This window comes from Pagrus major, chromosome 11 (assembly GCF_040436345.1).
Source record: "Pagrus major chromosome 11, Pma_NU_1.0".
Classification (NCBI taxonomy): Eukaryota; Metazoa; Chordata; class Actinopteri; order Spariformes; family Sparidae; genus Pagrus; species Pagrus major.
The window spans coordinates 25353088-25378264 of record NC_133225.1 but is presented as its reverse complement, the minus strand read 5'-3'; the positions used below and the strand labels follow the sequence as shown (position 1 = coordinate 25378264).

General features: G+C 40.0%; 2 protein-coding genes across 2 annotated transcripts; both read left to right on the top strand.

Moving 5' to 3' along the window:
• The first annotated feature begins 178 nt into the window (after nucleotides 1–178).
• efcab7 (EF-hand calcium binding domain 7) lies at nucleotides 179–12635 on the top strand. The gene is made up of 13 exons (XM_073476735.1): nucleotides 179–485; nucleotides 980–1191; nucleotides 1362–1448; nucleotides 1945–2179; nucleotides 5190–5311; nucleotides 7480–7621; nucleotides 8381–8490; nucleotides 9295–9458; nucleotides 9642–9775; nucleotides 9891–10039; nucleotides 10249–10458; nucleotides 11435–11542; nucleotides 11753–12635. Exons 1-13 carry the CDS (start codon nucleotides 356–358, stop codon nucleotides 11831–11833), a joined length of 1884 nt encoding a protein of 627 aa, XP_073332836.1. The 5' UTR covers nucleotides 179–355; the 3' UTR covers nucleotides 11834–12635.
• A 2540-nt stretch (nucleotides 12636–15175) lies between these two features.
• Nucleotides 15176–24475, top strand: pgm1 (phosphoglucomutase 1). Its single transcript, XM_073476736.1, has 11 exons — nucleotides 15176–15543; nucleotides 18313–18475; nucleotides 18631–18774; nucleotides 19101–19226; nucleotides 19466–19656; nucleotides 20357–20511; nucleotides 20640–20755; nucleotides 20859–20994; nucleotides 21433–21616; nucleotides 21907–22041; nucleotides 23748–24475. Exons 1-11 carry the CDS (start codon nucleotides 15181–15183, stop codon nucleotides 23835–23837), a joined length of 1803 nt encoding a protein of 600 aa, XP_073332837.1. The 5' UTR covers nucleotides 15176–15180; the 3' UTR covers nucleotides 23838–24475.
• Nucleotides 24476–25177: the final 702 nt, after the last annotated feature.

Genomic DNA, 25177 nt, shown 5'->3' with positions numbered 1-25177 from the left:
ATTTTAAACATTAACATTATCTATATTACACAGAGATGCCATACAGCATCACATTAGTTTTTAAGCAACGGGAAAGGTTAACGTTTGTTTCTTCCGTGTCGTTTTAGGTGAACACAGATGGGTTTTTGTTTACCTAGCAACAGACAGCAGATAGCAACAGTGTTTCAGTGTCATTGCTAACGCGAATTTTAACGAATAAAATGCACCTTTGCATGCGTTCGGGTGATTGTAAAGTGTCACGAAAAATTACAAATAACATAATTTAGTCTGAGTTAGCTGCCGTGTTGGCCGTCGTCTGATTTCATAGCTGGAGAGTGCTAGCTAACGGTAACCAGGTCGATATCTTCTTCCAAAGATGTCTTTTCAAGAGTCACCCCGTCCTTCTGATGAAGAGGAGGCTTTCTACATGCACTGCAGAGCCGCATACTTAGCTGTGTTCAGATCTAGTTTGACGAATATCGCTTCGAAACAGCAGTTATGTCGTGGTAAGCTAATGTCAAAGTATTAACTAGGCTAAATAGTTTGCTCACTAGAGAATTTTATGTGCCATTTCCCGTTAAACTCTTACACCCCTATTACCTGCTCGTGGTTATTCGGAACACGATGCCGTGCATCTACAGTATACATGGATCAGTCCGCGAGAACATCTAGTGATGATTCCAGAGTTTCCAAAAATATAAAATGTGATAAAGTGATGCACAAGACATTTAGAGCATTTCTCTTTTACAGAATAAAAACATGGAATCTTGCCTCTTTACCTCTGAAGCTACTTAAGGGGAAATACAAGAGGGGAAGTGTATGTTGACTTTTGTTATAATCAGTGGTACAGATGTTACAATTTGCAAAAACACAATATATTACATGTTTCAAAAATGTACCTGACATTTAAAAGGTATGTCAGAAAAGCCATTAGAAGTCCTGCCACATTTGCTGTCATCAGCTGTTGCTACTTGTAGACTCAATGTTCTTTCCTATTTAGCTCTCCAGCAGGCTGGTAGGAATCCATCCCATGCAACTCTCAGTAAATACTGGACCTCGACAACATTCAAACTGAACTTTGACGACTTCTGTGAGATTCTCAAGTGTGAGAAGAAGACTGAGGAGACCGAGCTGCTGAGAAGCTTCAAAAAGATGGATGTGAACGGAGATGGCTACATCTCACACAGTGAACTGGAGAAGGCCCTCACCACTGTGAGTTGCCTAAAAGATTTTGTATTCTTATTGTTTTAGGTTCATGTTTAGGTTTAGTTTTGAGGGAACTGTGTGATGCACTGTATTCAGACAACTGAATTACTGTACCTCAACAACTGTTGTATTACAGATGTAGACTGCCTAATTAGAAAATATGTTGAATCTTCCAGAGAGGCGAGAAAATGACCATTGAAGAGGTGAATGCTATTTTCTCATTACTTGACGTCAACAAAGATGGGAAACTGGACTATGCAGAAGTAAGTTAAGACAAGTATGAAGTGACTTCTATTCTTTCTTACTGACCGTGTTACCATGTAGCTGTATAGAAAACACATGTAAGTGTATTTTAAATACATATTTCCCATCTTTAAGTATCAGCTATTTAAACTAGCAAAGCCTCAGAACTAAGGCTTCTATCCCAAACAGTCGGGGGGAAAAACTTTTAGAAAAAGTAAAATTATACCAAAAATGGTCAATGGGATTGAGTGCCACCCTTCCATCTGTATTGTTCTGAACCAGTTCAAATGCACCACAGTTAAGGATAAAATAACTTTTCTTGTGGATCATTTGTACAAAACGTTTATCTTTAAAGTTGAATAAAGTTCACATAAAATGCAGAGTCAGTGATGCAAATGGCAAAGAAAAGTCCTTATTTCTTGTCATATCCTTACCTCCATCCAAGACATAAGCATTTCTGACCCTAGAACATCCTCATGTATCAGCGTCTTACTACTGGTTTCCTGTTGCTGTCAGTTCTGCAGATTGCTTGTGTCTACAGTGGAGCAGTGTCAGATGGCTCTTTTGGAGAGGCTTGAGGCTAATGCCAAGCTGAAGAGACAGAACTTTGGCAGTCAGTCATACAGCCCTCCGAAGAGCTCCGTGTCATCAGCAGCAGCAGCAGCAGCAGCAGCAGCATCACAGGCGGCAGCAACTCTGCCTCAGCCTCCAGAAACACCAAGGACAGACTCAGATACGACACTCAAGAAAGGTAAAACATGTGACATCCAAGAAGAATCTAACATACAACTGAGCCAATATAACAGTTAAGTATGTAATGCATGTTTTGTTTTCTTGTTATACATATTTATTGAAAGTTTAAAACACGAATAGCAATTCCACAAGGGAAAATGTACTTTTGAGGGGGAAAAAATGAGAGAGAAAAAAAATCCACATTTCCTACCATCGGAAAGACTTTCACATAAAAAATAACATTGAAGCATATTTATATCTAACCTCTTACCATATTTTATGGAGTCTGATTCAAACATCAACGTCTGAAGTATGAATTAACAAACATTCAAAAGAAAAAAACAAGAGAAGGGGGGGACAAGATACTGATATTGAGAAAAATATAAGACTTGCTTGAAAATGCTCACATTGTCCTGGTGTACGTCTCCTAAACATAATGTCAGTTTGTGAAACACCATCTCCAGCTCCAAAGTAGCAGCCAATGGAAACTGCACACCAAGTATACTTCTGATTCCAATTTATAGTTGCACACCAGTACACACTGCTTGCCCCTATACGCCTCACCGATTAGTTTTGATGAATAAATAATAGCTCTGTTATTGATCGATTTTTCACTCCCCCTGTGACAAATCACCTCATTAAGACAGGCCATACATCATAATAGCCGCACAATTAGGGCAGCGTGTTTGGAGGGAGGAGACTGTAAAGTGTTGTGATTTGGGTAATCATTTCTGCCATTAAGAGATTGACAAAAGCTCCATCTGCTCTGATGAAAAACGCTGCCTTTCAACTATGGCTGCTGAGTTAGAGCTCTTGCCAGAACTATGTTTTCACAGCTTAAACAAACAAGGACTGGCATCAAGTCGAGCTTCACCCATCTGCAACCAAGGATAATGAACCACAGAGTTTTTTCTGTAGAAGACAGCACCTTCACCTAGTTAAAGGTGGATGTAAAAAAAATCCACTTCTTCGCACTTTAAAACCAGCATTTTGAGGAAAGAGAAGAACAGAGATTCTGGATGAGCGAGCCAGGGACAGGCCCACAGTGGGAAGATAGATGGGGTTGATTTAAGTGGTCAGTCCATGTTCATGTTATTGATTTGGAGGATTCCACCACTTCTCACTGGGGAGCTGATGAGGGATTAGACGGTGGTCGAGAGGAGGGCCCGCTCGACCACCACTGCAAAAACAAATGAGCTCCCACATAGTTGTCTGGATTATCACATTATTGTGCTTCTCCCACGTATTGATTTATACCCGCTACATTTTAACAAGACTCTGGCACGAGATGAGATGTGAGCGCATGTGTTGAATGGGTTATTGTTGGAGCTCAAAAACAGTTTTGACTGCTCATTTGGTCCCACATTTGTCAGTATAAACTACTACTACCCTGAGAAATATGTTAGAACTGTATGGGACATGGGCAATTTTTGCTAATTATTTTACAAATAATTGATGAGATACTGATTTATTATGCATCAGGTATTTTGTTACTTACATGTTTTGGCAAACAGTTAGGTCAATTGATGAACTGTCACAGTGTTTCTCTGATAATTGGTCTATTTTGTTCAACTCTTGCAGTTTCTTCCAGCACTTGTCCTGGGCAACACTTGCTATAAATTCACATTCAGTATAAACTCACATTGAAGCTTTTGTTAGGCCACGTTTCAGTGCATCTTTGTCCACTTTCACACAACAGTTACCACTTAGTCGTCTAGATTAAAATACCGCCATCAATACAAAATAGATCCATGACACATACCTTGACAGTGGGTCTATTTATTTCTCTGCTACGGTAATTTGCTTGTAAGCCCATCACATTACTTCACAGCTTGATTTCCCAGACTTGGAAACAATCAGAGCGCTCATTAATGAATTGATATTTTCAGGCTTCAATTAGTGTTCAAGAGGAAAAAAAGTTGCGCAAGATAATGGATTTGAGAGGGTGCTGTTATGCCATTTGTGATTTAAAAGGCCTCTGTAATTAATTAAAAGCGAGTTTAACTTGAGATCACACTTTTTCAGAACCCAAATGCACAGTAGCTGACTCTGGAATGGACTTACTGAGAAGACAGATTGCAGTGTCAATTATGTTGTGCACCTCATCTCTCTTTTGAAAGTGTGTTTGCTGTTTGGAGAGGGGAGGGCTGTACTTAATCTGTCAGTCAGTCGATTGAGCTTTCTGTTCTGTTGCAGCAATGTTATGACTCGATGGTAACACTTTATATTAAGGTACACATACTAACCATCAACTAGTTGTGTATCAGCAGCATGTTAGTAGCATTTTTGCTCTTTATTAGTCATTAAGCACTTATTAATGCCTTGTTCTGCATTACCATGTTCTTCAACTGCTGGGCCATTCAAAGACTTTTCCCTCAATAACCTCCTAAATACTGCTAAATGATAGTAAGCAAGTTGTTGTACATGAATAATGATCATTAATAAATGAACATTTTGTCATTATCTACTCACCTCTATGCTGATGGAAAGTCAGGTGAAGATTTGTAGTCTACATTTTTGGAGCTTCACAGCAAAACAACATTGCACCATTCTCCTAAACAACTGAAATAGATGGAAGTCTGTTTAAAGATACAAGGAAACAACAGAAAATGAAATGGCTCCATACAGCTATCCAGCACAAACAAAGTCTCTGGAAGCCCGAAATTGATTTAAAAAGACAGTATTTACACCCTCAAGCTTGTGCACCCACTTCAGACGGAGTGCCCACTAACATTTTTAGCTTCACGGAATACAGTGAAGATGTCAGCTTTAAAAAGGTTAGTAGTTGTAAAATATGGTAATACAGAATTAGGCATTTATAATTGCTTTATAATGACTAATAAGTAGCCAGTAAGTTACTAATATGCCTGCTGATAGGCAGCTAGTTAATGGTTAATATGTGTACCCTAATATAAAGAGATGCCAACTTGATTTATTCATTAAAAATCTTTATGTATTGTTTTTGCATTGTGTTTTTTCATTAGCATTTTTTTTATTGAGTTTTTACGTTTTTCTCTGATTTGTCTCAGACAGCCGATCATCCTCTCGTCCTTCTTCCGCTCGCAGCAGACGGTCGTCCCTGTCCAACCCAATCACTATGACGTCCAGCAGCACCAAGGCCAGCAAAGTACAAGAGCCCTCAGGCTTACAGGTAACCATCTCTTTAGTGATAATGTCCTTTTCTCCGTTGTCAATTAGCCTGTCAATTATTTTTCCAATAAATTGATTGAGCATTTAGTTTGTGAAATGTCAAAACCAAATATGACCTTTTTTTAATCAACACTCCAAAAATCAAAGATATCCAATTTACAATTTGAGTAAACAACTTAACGAGCAATTGTTCAAAAAATTGTTGACTCAATCTTTCAGCTCTTAATTTAAAATAGTCAGAATTCATCCATTTCATTTACAATTTATGCTTATCATCATATAACCAACATGCTTAAGTTATGATTCTGAAAGATCACCATCTCTGACTGGAAAATGTCACTGTGGGGGCTCGAGTGAACGGCTCCATGATAGCCAGGACCTTTCAGCCCCACTGCTCTCCCACTGTCGCTGTTGCCCAGTGTTTTTGATGGGCGAATTTAGCCCAGGGTGGATAGATATACACTGTATTGATCCTGCACTCTTTGTTTTCACTCTTTTTGGCTTAACCTTGGCTGGTTTGCTTTACAGCAAGAAAAATAAATAAATAAAAATAACAGCCCCCTGCTCCATCTCTCAGGTCCGAGCAGTGTGTTGAGATTGGAAAGGGCCAGACATCATGGAGGTGAAAGAATGTGTGTCCAGAGATTACCTCTGAGGGAAGTTCTGCTCGCTTTATTGGCTGCTATATAGCCACAGGCTGATAATTGGGAGGTGGTGGAGGGTAGGCTGTGTTTTTGTTGAGGGGTGAATGTGTGTATGTGTGTGTGTGTGTGTGTGTGTGTGTGTGTGTGTGTGTGTGTGTGTGTGTTTCTTGTGGGAAGCAAATGTGTCATCATGAATACAGACATAACCAATGAGGAATATTCTTTATTCTCAGGATTTGTTTTTATGTGTTGGTTGTAATTATAAGAATCATAAAATAAGGTTAGGGTTAAAATGTGTGTGTGTGTTTGTTTGTGTGTGTGTATGTGTGATTGTGTTTGTGGCTGGTTTGGTGTCCTGCGACCCTCTCCGCGTAGCAGTAAATCAGCCCTGTGGCCGGAGCAGGTGACAGCGCCTGTATTAGTCTGCAGGCTGACCCTCTCTCTATGGGGGCATTAATTCTGATGTCTTTAAGCAGTGGATGGGTGCCCATGGCCATTTCCCTCATTTAATATTGTCTGGACAAACCACTGAAGTGTTATGGTTTGATCTTTTATGCCTCTCACAGCCCAAGATAAATACTTTGAGAAAATGGCTTTTCTCTACAGGAGTGACATGCTCCGTCTTTATGGGACTTTCTTTGTTTAACTTGGTGATTTATTTGTCCACTAAAAGGATATATAGCCTATTCCAGACCCGCCTGGCCCTTCAGTGTCCTCTTACTGTGTGTCCACACCAACTGTGTTTTCATTTAATGTGTCTCCAATGAGTGGAAGGAAAACTTCCTTGTTTTGATGTTCCTGTTCAATTTCAAATTATTACCTCATTTCGGTTGTGCTGCCAGAAAAAGGAACAACAGGATTTCAAAATGAGAGAAATATTAGGATTCATAAATATTGCCTAAGTAGCCTCTTGATAGTTTTGAATGACCGCTGGCCCAAGATTGAAAAGGCTGTATTTATCAAACTTAAATGGACTCCAATTTGCCGTATCAGGTCCAGGAGGGAGATTCGCTTCGCCTTCAGCAGTAACACAGTGTAACACTTCTGCCCTCCTCTGGATCGACATGAGTATAACAAGTGTTTACATGCTGCTGAGCTGACATAAACTGCGTAATAATGAATATGCCCCCCGAAGGTTGGAGTGGTAATTATCACAACGGCAGTTTCTGTTAATCAAGTGAGCAACGTCGCTGTTAGGATTGACTGCTTAATTCACTTTTTCATGCCAAAATATTCTTCCCCTGTCACAAGATCAATCCCCATTTTAATAGGAACTGCAAATTAGTTTTGGTTTCTGTTGAATGAATTAATGCATTTTGTTGTCAAGCAGCAAAATAGTTTGTTGGAGTTGTGTCAGGATCTATGGAGACCACACATAATAAATATATTGTGATACAGATAACATTATAGACTGAATATGATGCTTCAAAGGGCTTAAAAATAGAAAACACTGGGGCTTGGTCTGCTAAGGCTTTGGAATCATTATTTATCATTCAGCTTTATTTGTCACACTGCATTGTTCCAGGAGTGGCATCACAGTGATGTGAAGGGCTGTTTCTTCTTGGAGGAAGACGGGAGTATCAGCTCCCTGCAGTACCAGCTCCATATCCCCCAGACGACCAACGTATACCTAACCATCCAACCACTCAGCCTCAGCCACAGACCAGGTACTGGTGCTGTATTATGTTATATATAAACAAAAATGGTTACAAAGTGATAACTATATTGGCCACAGGGGTTTTATTATAGGCTAGGAACAGGACAGCACCTTCCAAAGGATTCTCGATTTAGACTTAGGTCCCTCAGGATTCATTTAATTTTCTTGCTAGCCTGTTTTCTGCACCCCGTCTTCACCACTGTTTTTAATGGAATACCGTAAAGTTGAAGTTGTAAAAGGTGCTTTTTGTGACATTGTAACATAAAAAAAAACAAGTAATTTTCAGATTGTGAATCACAAACAAAAAGACCACACTGGAAACTGACTTCCTATATTTGCCTCTGCACTGTATTTTACATTGTGTGGCACCAGGTCAGATTTAATAGGAAATGTCTTAGATTGTGTCCCAGCTCAGTGTATGCTTATTTATGAAGAGGGTACAGTTCACTTCATAAAATTTGAACAGGCAATAACAGATAGTGGATTGATGTTGGTCGTGAAAGATCCTTCCTATATGTGTGTGTTTTAGTAGAGACAAAGATAAAAGTTCAAAACATCTCCTAAAGTTTTTTTGGTTTCAGAGAAGACCGCATAAATCTGCATTTCTTAAAATTAAATTAGATTCTTTATATTATACGTTATATCAAAGGTTTTTGTATTGGTTAGTTTTGTATTTAATATGTAGTTTTGTTTTTATTTCTTTCAACAAAGTGTGTATCAATCTATTCAAAACCCTGTCATCTTGTGTTATCTCTATGTTATTTTTCAGACAAGCCGTCCTCATGGATGACCGTGGACACGACTGTTTTTGTGACATCAGCTGGCGAAACCAAAGAAGACTCAACATTTGTGTGTTTCACTGAGTCAAAAGACAAGGAAGTACGTTTGTGTGTGTTGAGGGATGTACATGTACAAAAACACTTATATTCAGTTTTAATCAGTGCCAAAAATCCTTTTTGTGTCAAATATTTACCCTTTAATGCTGGATGTTTTTATTTGGAGAAGTATTCAGATCATTTAATTAAGTCAAAGTAGCAATACCACAAAGGCCTGCATTCAAAGCCTTACTTAGGTAAAAGTATGGAAGTATTATCAGCTAAATTTACTCAAAATATCAGAAAGTAAAAGCTGCTGCTGTAGAATTTCAAGGTTCATTTTAATTTTTTTAATATACTGCTGGGTAGTTTAAGCTACTGCAGTGCATCATGGTTTATAAGATAATCATATGTTTGTAGCATTGCTGTCCTGTGAGAACTATGCATCTCTAAAAAACATGTCTTCAGCTTTGTGACAATGCATTTCCAGCTAATCCAAGAGGATTTTTTAATAATTTATTTATCTTAAGAAGTAAAAGAAAGAAAAAAAATCAATTTCCAAACAACAACATTTGGAGATACAGTACATGGTTTTCACTAGACATGAAGGGTTTGAGAAATGCTAATCTGTAAAGTAACTAGTCACTAAAGCTGCCAGACTGCAGTGAAGTAAAAAGTACAACATGTCCCTCTAAAATGTAGTGTAATAGAAGTATAAAGTGTGAAAATTCACTTTACTCAGGTACCACCACTGGTAGTAGCCATTTTTGATGCTAAACAATGCTAAAAGATGTTTACACTTGATTTCACTACATTCCAGGGTATGCTCAGTGTTTTTAATGTGCTTTGTTACCCTGTGTTCCTACAGAAGTATGTCTGGAAAGGAGAATTGAATGCTGGGACTTATTACCTGCTTCCCTTCACTAGTGGCTGCAAAATAAAAAAAAGAAGCAAAAAGAGTCTCTCTAATAAACCTGTAGAGCTTGTTTACAGGACGGACACTGGAGAGCTAGACCTCACCAGAGAGCTCAGGTGAGTGTGTGCATGTATATATGTATTTGTATGCATCTGTGATTTGAAACACATTTGTGAGAGACCTCGGGTTCATCCAGGTTCCACAGCTGTTGAATGAATGAATGGATGGATGCACGATTGAAAAGCAGATTTGGACAGTCCTGCATGACATTTCTCTGTGCTGCTCCCTCTGTGCCACAGGGAGGTGCTGTCTGACATCTTTGAGGTGATAGACATGGATGGAAGTGGTTTGCTCAGTCTGGAGGAGTACAATTTCTTTGAGCTGAGGACCAGTGGAGAGAAATGTGACAAGGACGCCTGGGCTGTCTGCAAAGGTAATCATTGTCATTATTGCCCTGCACTCTCAAATTTAAGGTAAAATTATGATGAAATAAAATGTAAGACGGGGGCTCAGCTGTGGCTTTCATTATTTGTTTGTTGGGTGTGCAGAGAACTTTGATATGAGAAAGAACCAGCTGACACGGCAGGGCTTCATGGAGCTGAACCTGATGGAGGCCACAGAGAAAGATGGAGACCCTGCTGACCTGTGGGTCACCCTGGAAGCCATGGGCTACAACCGAATGCTGGAGCTAGTAGATGTAAGTTTACCCATGTGCTCTCACTTAAAACGTATATTATAGCCAAGCCACTGAATTGTCTATTTCTGTTTCATACACTTGATTTCAATGACCAAAGCTTTACTGTACAAAAGCACTGGTTAATACACACAAATACTGAGAGAAACACATAGAGGCTACTGATTGTGAGAACTAATTGAATGGACTCCTTTACCCCCCCACTCTGTCAGGCTTGTCCGTTCCAGATAGATGTCCACTGTGAAGGCACTCAGCCATCCATCCAGCCACTCAGTCTGGACTCAGGCCCCAAGCTTCTGAACCAGGCCCTCCAGAAGTCCATCACAACAAGGACAGGGGCCAAAGCACTGAGGGGACATGACAACATCTTCGTCTACACCTACAGAGGAGAACACAGGATCTCCTCCCTCATAGCCAACAAGGTAGATGACAAACTTTGTGTAGATGTGATTATCTAACTGTGCAGGTAGAGCATCATTCTGAAAATTAAGGCCATACAGTGTCATGAATGTGAAGCACAGTTTTATTACTTAGAGGCAAGTGAATGTTCCTAGTTCAATGTGATTGTCAAGTTGCCATGCATCCTAATAACCACTAGGGGGGTGATAGTCTAACTTTGAAATGAGTGAAGACTGTAAGTTAATAATCTATTTTATCATTTCATGAGGTCCTTTACATAAAAGAAAATGAAAGGAATGAAAGAAAAAACTCATTATTTCCCAAATTTTACACAGCATTACTCAGAGCACAGAACATCAGGCTGTTTATGTAAGTCTATTTTTAGTATCTGGTAATGAAAACACTCTCCAGGGTTTGTATTAGACACCCTGTCTGAAGTGTATGGTTGCAGGGACCATTCGCCCTGTTTGTAATTGATATGCAGCCATCGTATTGATTCTCATAGCAACAGGAGCTACACAGAAAGAATGATCTGCTGATAACAAAGAGACTACTGAACACGAGAAATTGTTACCTTTGTCTTCAATTTACTTAGTCTCCATTAAGGTGTTGATTTGTCATTTATTTTGTTTTATATTGACTGATTTCCTTACAATTCAACTACAAAGACACTAGCAGCTTGTGGATTCATAAGCAGGAAGTAGTTAACACATACAGCACCCACATAACCTCCAGTTGTGTCCAAACATAGCAACAGTTTGGTGCATGATGATTAGATAATGTTATCTGTTTTTTTCTTTCTAGTTTTATGTTAATAAAGCACATTAATTACATTTTTATGAGCAAAAATAAAATAGGCCATTGTTTTATACTACAGAGTCCTAATAATCTGCACATCTGCACTGTTTGTCTGTTTGTGTATCTGATACTCGAGCGTATTTTGTGATTTCACGTTAAGAAAGCTAATTAGTGAAGTGACCAATAACCATTGTGTTGCAGACCAACCAGAAAGTGACTGTCCATGTGAACAATGAGCAGAGCAGGAACTGCTGCAGCAGCAGAGGAATGAGTGTGTTTGCTGTCGAGGTGCCGGCCAGGACGAAGATGGTATGAAGTCTTCCCGAGAATGTTGTCTTGGTTATTATGAAAAGAAAAAGATCCTAAACCATGACTTTAAAAATGATCCATTCTGCTAAATTCAAATGTACAATTTAATCGTTAATTCTGAAAAATAAAATGCTTTTATTATAAATGATATGATGGCACAATGGAATGAAATGACTATACTAATACTAAGATGTGTTTTCTGTCTTCTAGGTGTGCCAACACGTCCTGCCCATCAATGACAGACAGGACTGGACCTACAACTGTGTGGAGACGATACTACCCTGCACTTAAAGCTGTGCTCCCATCTAGAATTCAAAGCCCACCTTAGCTAGTGATACAGAAAAGTGATGGACAAAGTTTACCAATGGTTTCATATAGGATACATAATGAATAGAAATGATCCTATATACTGTTACTGCTTGAATCAAAGGGGACACTGTCTAATCATTTTAACTTTTAGAAACCATTTTTTAAAGACTACCTGTGTGTTTTGTAAAGCCTTATACATCAGACCAGCAGCTGAGATCCTCTGTCTGCTTGTGGCCTGCAGCTCGATCAAGTCCACCTGCAAGAATGGGGTTTCAGAAGCTCAGTGACCAGTGATGGCAGACAGAGATGGTCACTGTAGTCATGAAGTACAGATGATTAGGATGTTACTCTTTTTGTTGTGCCTGTGTATGTGTGACAAATAATGTTAGAATTCCACTAACAATAATTAACATTTTATATGCATACAATGCATGGATTTAAATTTCCAAAATGACCTGTTTACTCATAATTTATCCTTTAGATTAAGACTGTTGTTGTGGTCAACTGACTAAAAAGGTGTACTCATGTGTCTAATGGTGTGTTATTTAAAATTTGAATATTCAAGTTAATATTCAATATTTCAAATTTCGGTGCTCCAAAAACATCAATCACAATAAAATGAAAGATGATTTTAGCTACTTTTCATGTCACTGCACAGTCAGAGAATCATAAAGGCCAAAACAAACGTGGTAAGATCTTATTTTCTTGTGTTTTTATGTATTTTACTTTTAAAAACATCTGACTGTTTTATCACTTCCTTCGTGTAGATGTAAATATGATTTAAATAAATATTTTCTATCGCAGAATTTTTTTTCAACTGATCTGTCTGTGGTTTACACCTTTGAATGCAAAGCTTCATTGCGCCCCACATCAACATCATGTTTTCAGAGGAAATGCATAAAATAAAGACAGTAGTTTTAATGGGTTTTCAGTACTGCTCCTGACATGTAGTTAGGGCGTCCTTCACATTGAAAAACACATTTAAATGCTGTTGAAACAGTGGTTATGTTTATTTTAAATCAAATGTTGTCCGCCTTTAGCCAAGACAACTTTTGACCTGTGCTTACTGGGTACGGCTTTTACATATAAATAAAGGACTGTACCTTAGTTCTTGCACTCAGTTTGTATCAGCCTGAATGAAATCTATGTTACTGTGCAGATATTGGTCACCACTCTCCATAATGTTAATACAGTATGCTGCTGTGGGGATTTTGGATTGGCAATGAAATGCATTCCTTTGCATAGCGCTCAGGTCTAAACTTTATTTGCCCTTGGCCTTTCCAGTTGAGAGCTGTCTTGACCTCCTATTTTTATCTCTCAAACCATTATTTGCCCTTTGACTTTCACTGCTGAAACAGTAGAGCCAGCTCACTAAATGTCACATGACATGTGAGATGTATTTAATGTCTGGAGCCCCTGTCTGCTCTTCCTTTCGCCAACACAGAAGTTTAGTAACACTTGACTGCTCGGGGCAGTGGGGCTTCAGTGGCAGTCAGCCGAATTAAATATCTACTTTCTGAGACTGTCATTCTGCAAAGATTTAGTGTTGTTTCTTTTTCATGCTGTGTTATTTTTGTATGATTCCAGTCACAATGTTTTCTTTTAAAAGTTACAAAATTAAAATGCAATAAAGAGGTTTCCAGATCAATTATTGGTAGCAGAAAAATAGGGATAGGGAATAAATCGCATGTCACTAAGATGTAGGTTTATGTGTTAATGTGATGCTTCAAACTGACAGAACTGAGAGTAAGTTGACTCTGCTCTTGGTTGGTATGTGCATGGCATTGGTCAATGCAACTACATGCAAATACATGCAGCGACATATCCTTGACACCCCTCACTGGCAGGTCTGACGTTAAACTTTGTTCTGCTTATGGTGATCAAACACAGTGATGCAACAGACAAACAGCCGTGGCCTGAAACAGACTATTTCACAACATTTCCTCTGCGAAGGCCACTCTCTCACTCTAATAGAGCTCTGTATTGCATTATCTTTCTGTCTGAGCATTTTGAATGGGTAACTTTGTGATTTATTTGCAGATAGATCTTCTAGCTGGTGTAAAGTTTTGAACAACTAGCCCTGCAGTCATTGACCCCTCTATCTATTTAGGGACCTTTGGTACCTCGAGGTTACAAACGTCTGCTCCAGCATGAATAAATATAATCCATCATTGGGAAATGGCTGTTATTTTCACTGGCATTTCTATAAGGTGAAGACTACGATGTCAAATACCATAGATTTTAAGGGCCCCAGTACCATGCTCAGGGGTGGATGTTTTGCTTGGATTGTCCATCTGGAAATGTTATTTTGCATCTTCTGGACCAGAACTAGCACTGAGGACGTTGTGCTCTCTTCTGTATTTTTCTTCCTTTTATAGGACTTAAGATTCTACAGTTCAAAACTTACCCATGGTGGCATTAAACACCAATACCAGTATATTCAGACTTGATATGTTTTGAATTTTACCACTTTTAGTCCAAAATTACAAATACAAAAGCAAGAGTTTCAGTATTTCTCCCCAGAATATTATTGCTGGCAGTGTGCAGAAGACTTTAATCAACAGTTCAACCTTAATTTTGGGAAACCAAATAACAGAACAGTAACAGATCCATGCACTTGAGGGCTTACCAGCCGTCAGTGATTGCCCACTGAGAGGGGTAGTGCTAACTCTACTGAAGGATCATAGAAACATATTAAACTGAACAATCCCTCTGTGCCTGTATTGTCTTTACTACCGGCGGATGGAGAGGAGGATGGCTGTTTAACAAGGGGGATGACATTCCTCCTCATCCCCTCAAATCACCCACTACTTATCAGATTTCAAAACTCTTCATAGCTATTTTGAATAGCTTACTCTGAGACTTGGCACAACAATCGTGAGGAAAACTGTAGAAATATGGCATTCGTGTCACAAAGTCTGCTGATTATTCTGAAACCCCCCCAAAAATCACTTGCTTCCTGTCACTTCACTACTATCTCTTATGACTTTCTTTATTTATTTTTTTAAGCTGGTGTAGGGAGTGGGGGAATTAAGACTGTTTTCCTTGTTTGTTTTTTTTATAAATACTTTAAATACATTTTCTCTGGGTGGTGGGGGTTGCAAGGGGGACACCACCTTAGTACTTCTAAAATCCTGGCTGCGGCCCTGTTGCACCATCAGGTTACCATACTGCAAAATTGTGATTTATTTAATTATTAAGCCCTATCTATTTATTTACAACATCCAAGTATAGATAAAGTACCGTTATCTGTGAAACCCTCCCGATGTTGATGGAGAAGCGGCCCTCTGTGGTCACCACTTGCCCTTTAAACCGAGAGGGGCGGGTCCATGCGGGGGGAGTTGTCCGGTGTGTACGTGTGGCTGCTCCGCCACTGCAGTCGCCTCCTCGTCGGACCACACAGCGGATCACACAGGGCGACCAGAGGTGCTCGCTGGGGGTCAAACATGGTGAAGAAAACGACAGTGAAGACTAAGCCGTACACGGACCAGAAGCCCGGGACGAGCGGTCTGAGGAAGAGGGTGACGGTGTTTCAGCAGAACCAGCACTATGCGGAAAACTTCATCCAGAGCACCATCTCTGTCATCGAGCCTGCCGAGCGCCAGGCTGCCTCTCTGGTGGTGGGAGGGGACGGCAGGTTCTTCATGAAAGACGCGATTCAGTTGATCGTTCAGATTGCTGCTGCCAACGGGGTCAGTAGTTAAAGCAAACACTGTCCACCACTACTGCAAACTGCCTAGTCAGCTAGCTGAGTTAGCAAAGAAACAACCAACTGCCCTACAGACTCCTGGTGGTTAGCATGTCAGCTAGCAGAGTAAGCTAGCTGTCAAGTTTGGCCAACTTTAGTCTTCAGTACAGTTTTTTATCGACATTGATGTACACTGTGTGATATTTCTGGGCTAGTGTGGCTACTTGACAGACTGTAAACTACCAGTAGAGGTCGCGTGACTTACTGCTAACAGTAACAATATATTATCTTAACTAATGTAAACAAATTAATCACTGATAACATGACAGGCATTGTTCGCGGAAGATACTGTAGTTAGCTAATTGAGTGGTCAAAGGTTTGGTTAGCACTAGCATTCAGGTTTTGGGTTTAAACGCGTTCAGTAAACACTGGAAGTGATGCACTGTTATAAAACAGTTGACTACATGCTCTTGCAAGCTTCCCCCTGTCATTTGGCAGGTCAGGGAGCATTAAGCAATGGGTGGTTTTCATGCCTCTACTCGTTACGCTATGATGAAGACTGCCTTTATGAAAACTAGCTAACAACTCGATGATTCTCATTATGTAAGTGCACCCTTCACGTAATGTTTAAAAAGACAGGTGTCCTCAGCACCCAGCTGGATTTTCATGCATGGTCTCCAATGCCTGCTTGACCGCGGTGATATTTTGGATGAAGTGCATGAAGGAGGCCACTTGGACATGAGGCGATTACCTTTGACATTTAACGCAACAAGCAGCCAGCAAACGGCAGCTTCTTTCCTTTAGCATAAGATATTAAAGCCTGTCAGTGTGGACTTTTAACCATGACTTAATTTTAGTCTGCACAAATGAGCAAAATCAGGGTTGACCCCTGTGAAAAGAGGCATTTTAGCCCAACATTGTGTTGTTTCATAATGAGCTGTGAGGAGATGCCACTGGCTCCATTCACTGTGATGTGACTGAAGCAGGCTGGAGGGGGGCGTGACAGGCAACGTGCAGCCAGTCACGTTGCCCTGCATATGTCTGTAGCATAGATGGGAGCTGCAGGAGGATGAATGAATGGTACACGTAGTACTTTTCCGTTTTATTTGGTGCTCAAAGATTTTACCATCCTATGCCCTTATCCCAACTTTAGTAGATGCTATTGCAAACATTCGACAGCCTCATCATGTTTGGACAGGACATCATGTTTGGACAGGACATCATGTCTGCTGTATAGACTCAATCTGTGACCTCCTCTGTCAGGAGAGGTCTCTTCTTATGCAGCTAATGCAAAGCAATCAGTGGTAAATGCAGGACCAATGCAGCAGGGTGGGACAGCGATGCCAGTAGGTTGAAGTTGCATAAAGATGTCTGATGTTTTTTGCAGTTTCTCCACAAGTGGTTGCTGTGAGGAAATGAAGCAGTGGAGAAACTGGTATTGCCAAATGTGCACAGACAGAGGCACTTCTGTTCATATGTTTACACAAAGCAAACGGTTGCATGTTTAGATAGGAGTTCCTTGACACAGTTCTAAAAATAGTCATCTACAAGATGCATGTATTGTGCCGTTATGTAATCGTGGCCTTCCTACTATTTAACTTTTTAACCTTAAGGGTGCACTATGTAGTTTTGGAGAAGAAATTCAAACTCAGAATTTCAATATTTACGGTAATAATACAACCTTAGAAATATTTATCTTTTACATAACTGAATAAACAAGCTGTTCTCAGAGGATTAAGGTCCCTAGAAAGGTGGCAGGGTCCGCCAAATATAAACAAAGTAAAACAGTATGAAATTGTCCTTTGAAGGTCAGTTTGTTTATTGAGTCATGAAAACAAAGAGAGTTTGTTTAGTTAGTTTGTTTTAGCATTAAAAAATCTGTCAATGAAGATCTTTCTCATCTGATTAAATGTTTTTCCCCAAAACTACCTTTAACTTTTGTATTTTTGTATTTATTTATTTTTTATTGTAAAGCAGTTTAGCACCAGATAGATGAGGGTATAAAGCAATGGCGTCATTAAAATGGACTTTAAACTGTTGACAGTGGTTGCAGTGACGTTAATACTGAAAGTAAATAGATTGTAAATCAGTTTGTGTTAGTATCCCAATCATAGCTTTCACTCTGATTATTAATGTGTTAATGTGTATTAATTAATGACTGCTTTGTACAGAAGCCCTAAAGGACCATGCATTCATACATTTTATTTCCTCCGTTTTCCCGTGATAACGAGTTAATTTCATTTGTTTTCTCGAGATCTCGATTTATTATCTCGAAATAACAACTGCCGTTTTCCCGAGATAACGGGATAATTTTCTCGAGATCTCGAGATAACGAAACTTTGTTATCCTGTTATCTCGGGAAAACGGCAGTTGTTATTTCGAGATAATAAATCGAGATCTCGAGAAAACAAATGAAATTTACTCGTTATCACGGGAAAACGGAGGAAATAAAATGTATGAATGCGTGGCCCTTTAGGGCTTCCGTAGCTTTGTGCCGGCAACATGCAAAAACAAAAGCTATAGACAATCATAAAGGGATGGGGCCCTGATTTACCAGCCACACTCAAATCAAGGAATGGTACAAGAGAAAGGCTTTTGTTTCAAAGAAGTATCAGTTCACCATCGCCAAGCAGAATGTGTAGAGCCTTAATCAAAATCTGTAAATCTTTACATAATGTCCAGCTGCCATTTTCCCTCAGTTCAACTTGCTTTTCCCCCTATATGTATATGCATGTGTGCATTAATCCTTGTGTATCTTTGTTCCCTGCTGCAGATTGGCCATCTGGTGATTGGTCAGAATGGCATCATGTCAACCCCTGCAGTCTCCTGTGTGATCCGCAAGATAAAGGCAGTGGGTGGCATTATCCTCACAGCCAGCCACAACCCAGGAGGCCCCAATGGAGACTTTGGCATCAAGTACAATATCTCCAGTGGAGGTGAATAGAGACTGGATTGTGCGCTCCAATAAGCTCCAGTTCTCACAGACTAAAGGGATTTATTCCTATTATTTTTTTGTCCACATTATCATCTGTGTTTCCACAGTCGATCTCTCAATACATAATTTCTCACCAGGCTTTTACTTTGTTTTCAGGACCTGCTCCAGAGGGCATCACAAACAAAATATTTGAGATCAGCAAAACCCTGCAGGAGTATCACATCTGCCCAGAGCTGAAAGTGGATCTGTCCAAAATCGGCAAACAGACCTTTGAAGTGGAAACTTTCAAGCCTCTCACAGGTGAAGTGGCATGGAGAGCAGAGTCCTGAGTTCACCTGAAACAGAAACAGTTTAGGACAGTTCATTTATTTCCTTGCTGCCAGGAAATAAATACCAGGAACCTGCAATGTGTGGCAAATACCGGTTTGTCTTGTTAACGACGGCTTATTTCTGCTCTTAAACATTATCTCATCATCTGAAACAATGACGGGATGAAGTTGGTGACTTGTGAAATCCGCCAGACACATTTAATCCATCCATTCATGTTGTTAGCTACACAAAAGTCTTTATCTTGACATCTACTGCTATCTTAATTGTTCTCTTTTTTCCCTTTTTATTTGTCTCAGTGGAGATTGTGGACTCTGTGGAGGCCTATGCTGAGATGCTAAGGGGCATCTTTGACTTTGCTGCACTGAAGGAGCTTCTGTCTGGAGCCAATCACATTAACGTCCGCTTGGATGCTATGCACGGAGGTAGGAAACGGGCCAGCACAGCTTCAGACCTTTGTGACAGCAAATTGGATTGCAAAAACTGGTTTTGGACCTGGTGTCCCTGACTGTCAAAATGTATATATTTAAAGCATTCTCCATTATCCAAGTTAAGTCTCTTTTATTAAATAATAGAGTATCAAGCCTCTTCTTTGTGTGTTCTCCCTCTAGTCTTTGAGTAAAGTGTATAGGTCCCTTTTTAAAGACTCTGTCTCTCCTCCCAGTGGTTGGTCCTTACGTGAAGAAGATTGTCTGTGAAGAGCTGGGTTCTCCCGCCAACTCAGCCGTCAACTGTGTCCCTAAAGAGGACTTTGGGGGCCACCACCCTGACCCCAACTTGACCTACGCTGCTGACCTGGTCAACACCATGAAAGGAGGAGAGTATGACTTTGGAGCCGCCTTTGATGGTGATGGTGTAAGTCAACTTGAAAATGATTTTGACAGTATATTGAGGAGAGGTGAGAGCAGAGTTGTGAGGTTCTGGAATGAGAATTGAATCTATGATGTCAGCTCACATAAAATGAATTTAATAAACTCTGGTCTGGGTTTAAATTTTTAATTTTTTTCTGTTTAATGGAGACCGTCACCAAAATAATGGTCCTGCGTCCTGGGGTGGGATTGATTTGAACTCATTTTGACTTTGGCACACAGTATTTAATGAGGACAGTGAATGTTTTCAGTTAGCTGTTTCTCTCTAGCTTTTCCCCTGACACTTTTCTTATGTTTCATGAACACACTGAATTTTAATATATAACAGGATTGGTAGTGTGATAAGAAAATCTGCTGAAATCATTAAGCCATACTTTGTCAATTTGTCATTCTTTGGCTACCTTCAAAATGTATGACACCTTTTTTTTGTACCAACATGATTTTGATTTAAGCTTTGAGATACTCTTTTGTGGAAAATTTCACATTTGCCTCTACATAGAATCAGTTGTAAAATATCATTCATAGGGATTCAGTATCTTCCACAAGAAACCCTTAGAAGGGCTGTAACTAAAGTTTCCTGTTGCCAAAACAATAATTTACAGCTCAGGACACTTATTCTGTAGAGTCACATATCCTGTTGTTTTTTTGTGACTGACTCCTGTTGGTTCTTGTGTCTCTGTCCTCAGGACCGTAACATGGTGCTGGGAAAACATGGCTTTTTCGTGAACCCCTCAGACTCGGTGGCTGTCATCGCTGCCAACATCACCAGCATCCCTTACTTCCAGAAGACTGGTGTCAAAGGACTGGCCCGCAGTATGCCCACAAGTGGAGCCCTGGACAAGTAAAAACCACGCAAAATAACGGCTAATCTAATGTTTTCCTTCTTGGGTAAATTGAAAAAGTGCTGAACTCGCTTCAGTTACAGATTGTTTTCTCATGTGGTTTACTGTGTGTGCCAATTTTTTCCAGTGTGGCGAAAGCTATGCAGATGCAGCTGTACGAGACTCCAACTGGCTGGAAGTTCTTTGGGAATCTGATGGACGCTGGCAAACTTTCACTGTGTGGAGAGGAGAGCTTCGGCACAGGTGAGTGAATGTCATCATATTTATATTGCTGGAACTCCAATAAATCAAATCGATACTGCTTATTCACTCAATTCCCTCTTTTCTTCCTCTGTTTACCAACCAGGCTCAGATCATATCCGTGAGAAGGACGGCTTGTGGGCGGTGCTTGCGTGGTTGTCAATCTTAGCCACCAGGAAACAGAGCGTGGAAGACGTCATGAAAGATCACTGGCAGAAGTTTGGCAGGAACTTCTTCACCAGGTCAGGAATGATCCCTGTAGAATGGATCATGAAATGTGAGCTTTAGTCCCAAAAGAGGAGCACTGGTAGTTGCCAGTGATAAGAATGTTTTTTATCCTGCTGGGATAATGCAGGGATGTATGTTGCTCGAATGCTACTCTGGCACCTTCTAGTGGTAATTAAGAGAACTGCAGCATACACAGTCCAGTTTAGTCATATACAGTAACTGTCCTCAGACTTTAATCTAAAGTTTCAGGTTTATCTGTGATTGTTGTGACCAAATCAACATTTTTTTAAATTTTGCAAAAAACTACAAATCTTAACAAATAATATGAAAGTCATAATTCCAATTCTTTATGTCAAAGCAATTATCTTATGACCAAAAATCACCAAGTGTCTGATGCCAGTTAGACACCAGATTAAATTTTTTGCGTTAATCTAGTCTAACTTCACATCCAGGTACGACTACGAGGAGGTCGACTCAGATGCTGCCAACAAGATGATCAAGGATCTGGAGACAGTCATGTTCGACCCATCCTTCAAAGGAAAGAAGTTCTCCTCAGGAGATAAAACTTATGAGGTTTCTATCTCTGACAACTTCGCCTACACAGACCCTGTGGACGGAAGTGTGTCCAAAAACCAGGTGAGAGGCTGCAAAGCATCCATCATGTATCATTACTAAGATGAAAATCTGTGAGTTTTTTATTTGTTTTTCAGTTTTCAGCCATGTTTAAAATGACAGTAATTCCATCAACCAAATTCAATTTTGTTCAAATGCATAGTAAAGTTATACAGAAGAGACTGTAGTAAATGAATAACTATCAGTGTACAACACTTTTATTGTACCTCATTAATTCTACCCCACATGTTTTCCAGTTACTGTATGATTTAATTTATCAAAATCTCTTTCCTGTCTCTCCCTGTTTCTCTCAGGGCCTCAGGATCATCTTCTCTGATGGTTCCAGGATTATCTTCCGTCTCAGCGGTACAGGCAGCGCGGGGGCAACCATTAGGCTCTACATAGACAGCTATGAAAAGGACCCCAAGAAGATTTACCAGGATCCACAGGTCAGGACACTAAGGAGTAATTCCAGCCAGTTAGATCCAGTAAGAGAAATACTGGACAGTGAAGTCATCACAAGGGAAAATAAACATTCATGGAACCGGCACCAGTTTCTCTTGAACATTTTTAAAATGAAAAATAAGAAGAAAGAAAGAATGATATCAATATAGTCTGTCACCCCACCGTGTCAAAGGTGAGCTCACTTGGGCCAGAAAACAATTCAGACTGGCCAGAATGATCTGTATCCTGCAGGACAGCCAGTTAACATCGGGTGGAGCTCTCCAAAAACACGTTCCAGAACTTGTATCCAACATGGGAAATGATGGAGATGTTTGGCCAAGTCTTGAGTTATGGCAGCTTATCAGAGCCAGTATGAGGAGAAGGAAACGTAGCACAGGGGAAAAATAAAGAAAGCGAGTTCCAGCTCGACACTTCATAAAGCCGTTTTGACTGGTGAGGACAGGGAGGTGATGTAGAACAAGAAAGCGAGACAAGAGCAAAAAAAGTGGATAACAGTTCTGCTTAAGCCCTTTATCTTCTTCAGAGCTTACACAGCACGAACGAGCAGATAAGCAGAAACATATTGCTTCAGAATCATAACTTGACAGATAAATGGCCCGTGGGTTAATGGTTCAGTTGGCTGACGTTGGGTAGGTTTGATTTACATACCAAGAGTGATAACTTCAGATGTAAGCAGGTTTAGAAGAAAAGAAGAAGCCCTTTGAGACAAATATTTCACATTTCTGCCAACTGAAGTTGTTTTGTGTATCGACAATATCTAGTCTTCCCCGGTTTTTCTTTATGAAAGGTCCAGTAGTGTAAACCTTGTTGAAGATGAGTAGCTGTCAGAAAATTATTTTATTTTGGCAGATCTCATGTTTGGCTGGGACAAACAGAGATATTTGAAACTCAGTTTAGACCAGTTCTTTCACAAAATTGCAACATCTTACTGAAACTTTATATTTTAAAATGGCTTTTACATAAAAGGAATAATTTGTCACTTGCTTTCTTGGAGAGAGTTACACAGGAAGATTGATACAACTATCATGTCTGTATGGTAGATACTGTATGGAGCTACAGCCAGCTGCCCTTTAACTTAGCTTAGCCTCGTATAAAGACAGGAAATGGGTAAGCTCACTAATTAACATGTTTTTGACCATTTGTGTAACACTGTACAAACTGATGTGATTGGTTTAAAGATATACAAACAAGCCAGAGCGTGTAGAATTAGAATCTGTGCACCCAGACCTATCAGTACCAAGCTGTGTCAGCACTGAGGAGATGGGACTAGTATAGAAAATTACCGTACCCGGCCAAGAAATAGTTTAACACCTGGATGAAACAAAAAAGACATGTTCATTAGTGAGTTAAGATGTGTTGATAGGGGAATTTTCTCACCTTTGGAAAGAGCTAGTATAGCAATTTCACCCAGTTTCCAGATTCTGTGCGAAGTTAAGCTAAGCAGCTTTTGGCCATATTTACTGTATAGGCTGAGTTGCATTGACCTTCTCTAACTCTCAACAAGCACGTGAATAAGTACATTTCAGAAAATGTCAAACTATTCCTTTAAATGTGCTAGTGTAGTTACTTAAACATTTGAACTCTTGCAGTCAATACAAGGCTATAAAAAGGCATTGGAGGATGTGTGGAGAGCTGGATGATCCACACAGGAAGTCATATGCTCTTTGTGTTTGTGTGTCTCTTTGTGCAGGTGATGCTGGCCCCCCTGGTAGACATTGCCCTGAAGATCTCTCAGCTCCAGGAGAAGACCGGACGCACTGCCCCTACTGTGATCACATGATTCCTCTGCCACACTGCCTCCACTCACCCTCAGCAACAGGATACCTCCGCTCTCTCGGGGGTGAAGTTGCCCTTGAATACTGCACTGGCTTCAGTTCCTGCCCCTAGAAACAAAGCTGGATGAAAAACTGAAACTCAACATGCAGGTTGACTGCAAGAAATTACACGAGGAGCTCTCGATTTAAAGCAATGTTAAGTGTTTGACTGCTTTTTTTTTTTTTTTTACAAAAGCAGAGATTAGATAAATTGTCTTAACATGTCAAATTCAGGTGACGAACCACACTTAAAGACATTGTCACGTTCATACAGATTAGTTAAAAAGGTTAAAACAGACCTTTTGTAGACAGCAGTGAAGATGTAGTAACAAAATTTAAAGATTCAAAAGTGGACTGAAAAACTTAAATGGAGTGTGCCTCATGTAATTTCTGTCCAGATCTGTTTCTGAATTGTATCATTAGATGGATAAACTGCCAAACTGACCATGAATCAGTGATTTGGGGCAACCTCACCCCACATTTCCCTGACCGACCTGGTGCCTTCCCCTCCCTCTGTTCTCCAAAACCACCACAATAGCCTCTCAACCTGAACCTTGAGAACTAACACATCCACCGCATAATAAAATAACCTTACATAAAAGAAGTACTGTTGTCGTGTTTTAAATCATTTCTTTTTTAATTTCCGGTTTCACAATATGTAATGCATTTAATTCATATGCAGATACTGTACCTTCAAGAAACCAGCTGGTGCTTGATTAAGTGTTCGAGCCAGCTGTAATTACCTTAGCAGACCTGGGTTGAGGAAAGTGAGCGCCCACCAGAGAGACTGAAACAAGAGTGTGTGGGGGGGCGGTATTAATGATAGCTTCTTTTCAGCCGGGGAATTATTCTAGAGATAAACGCAAAGATCCTGTCCTGCGGGGAGTGAGCCAAGTTGTTGGACGAGCCTCCAGGAGAATAAAGTGCTTCGAAAAAGTCAATGCTTCTCCAAAGACATTCCTGAGGCGAGCAGAGAAGCATAAACTGATGAATTCCCTCCCTCTCTCACAAGTCTTCGTGTGTAATGAGATAGTCGCTGTAATACTGATTAACGATTTAAGTTATGAAGTGTCAGGAGGTCTGGGGGTCCCACAGACTATATCTAAAGACAAACAGACAAGAGCTGGAACAGCTTTTACCTTAAAAATGCTTGAAATGTAGTTTTTTCACAAAAGAAACAAGTGAAGGATGTTTGCTGCTCAGACTGTTTGAGACTCTACAGGTGTTGGCTTGTTGTCAACCCTTTCCTCACACAACTACCATATCTGGATGTGAATTGGTTGCAATTTAGTTAGAAGGAGCGAGG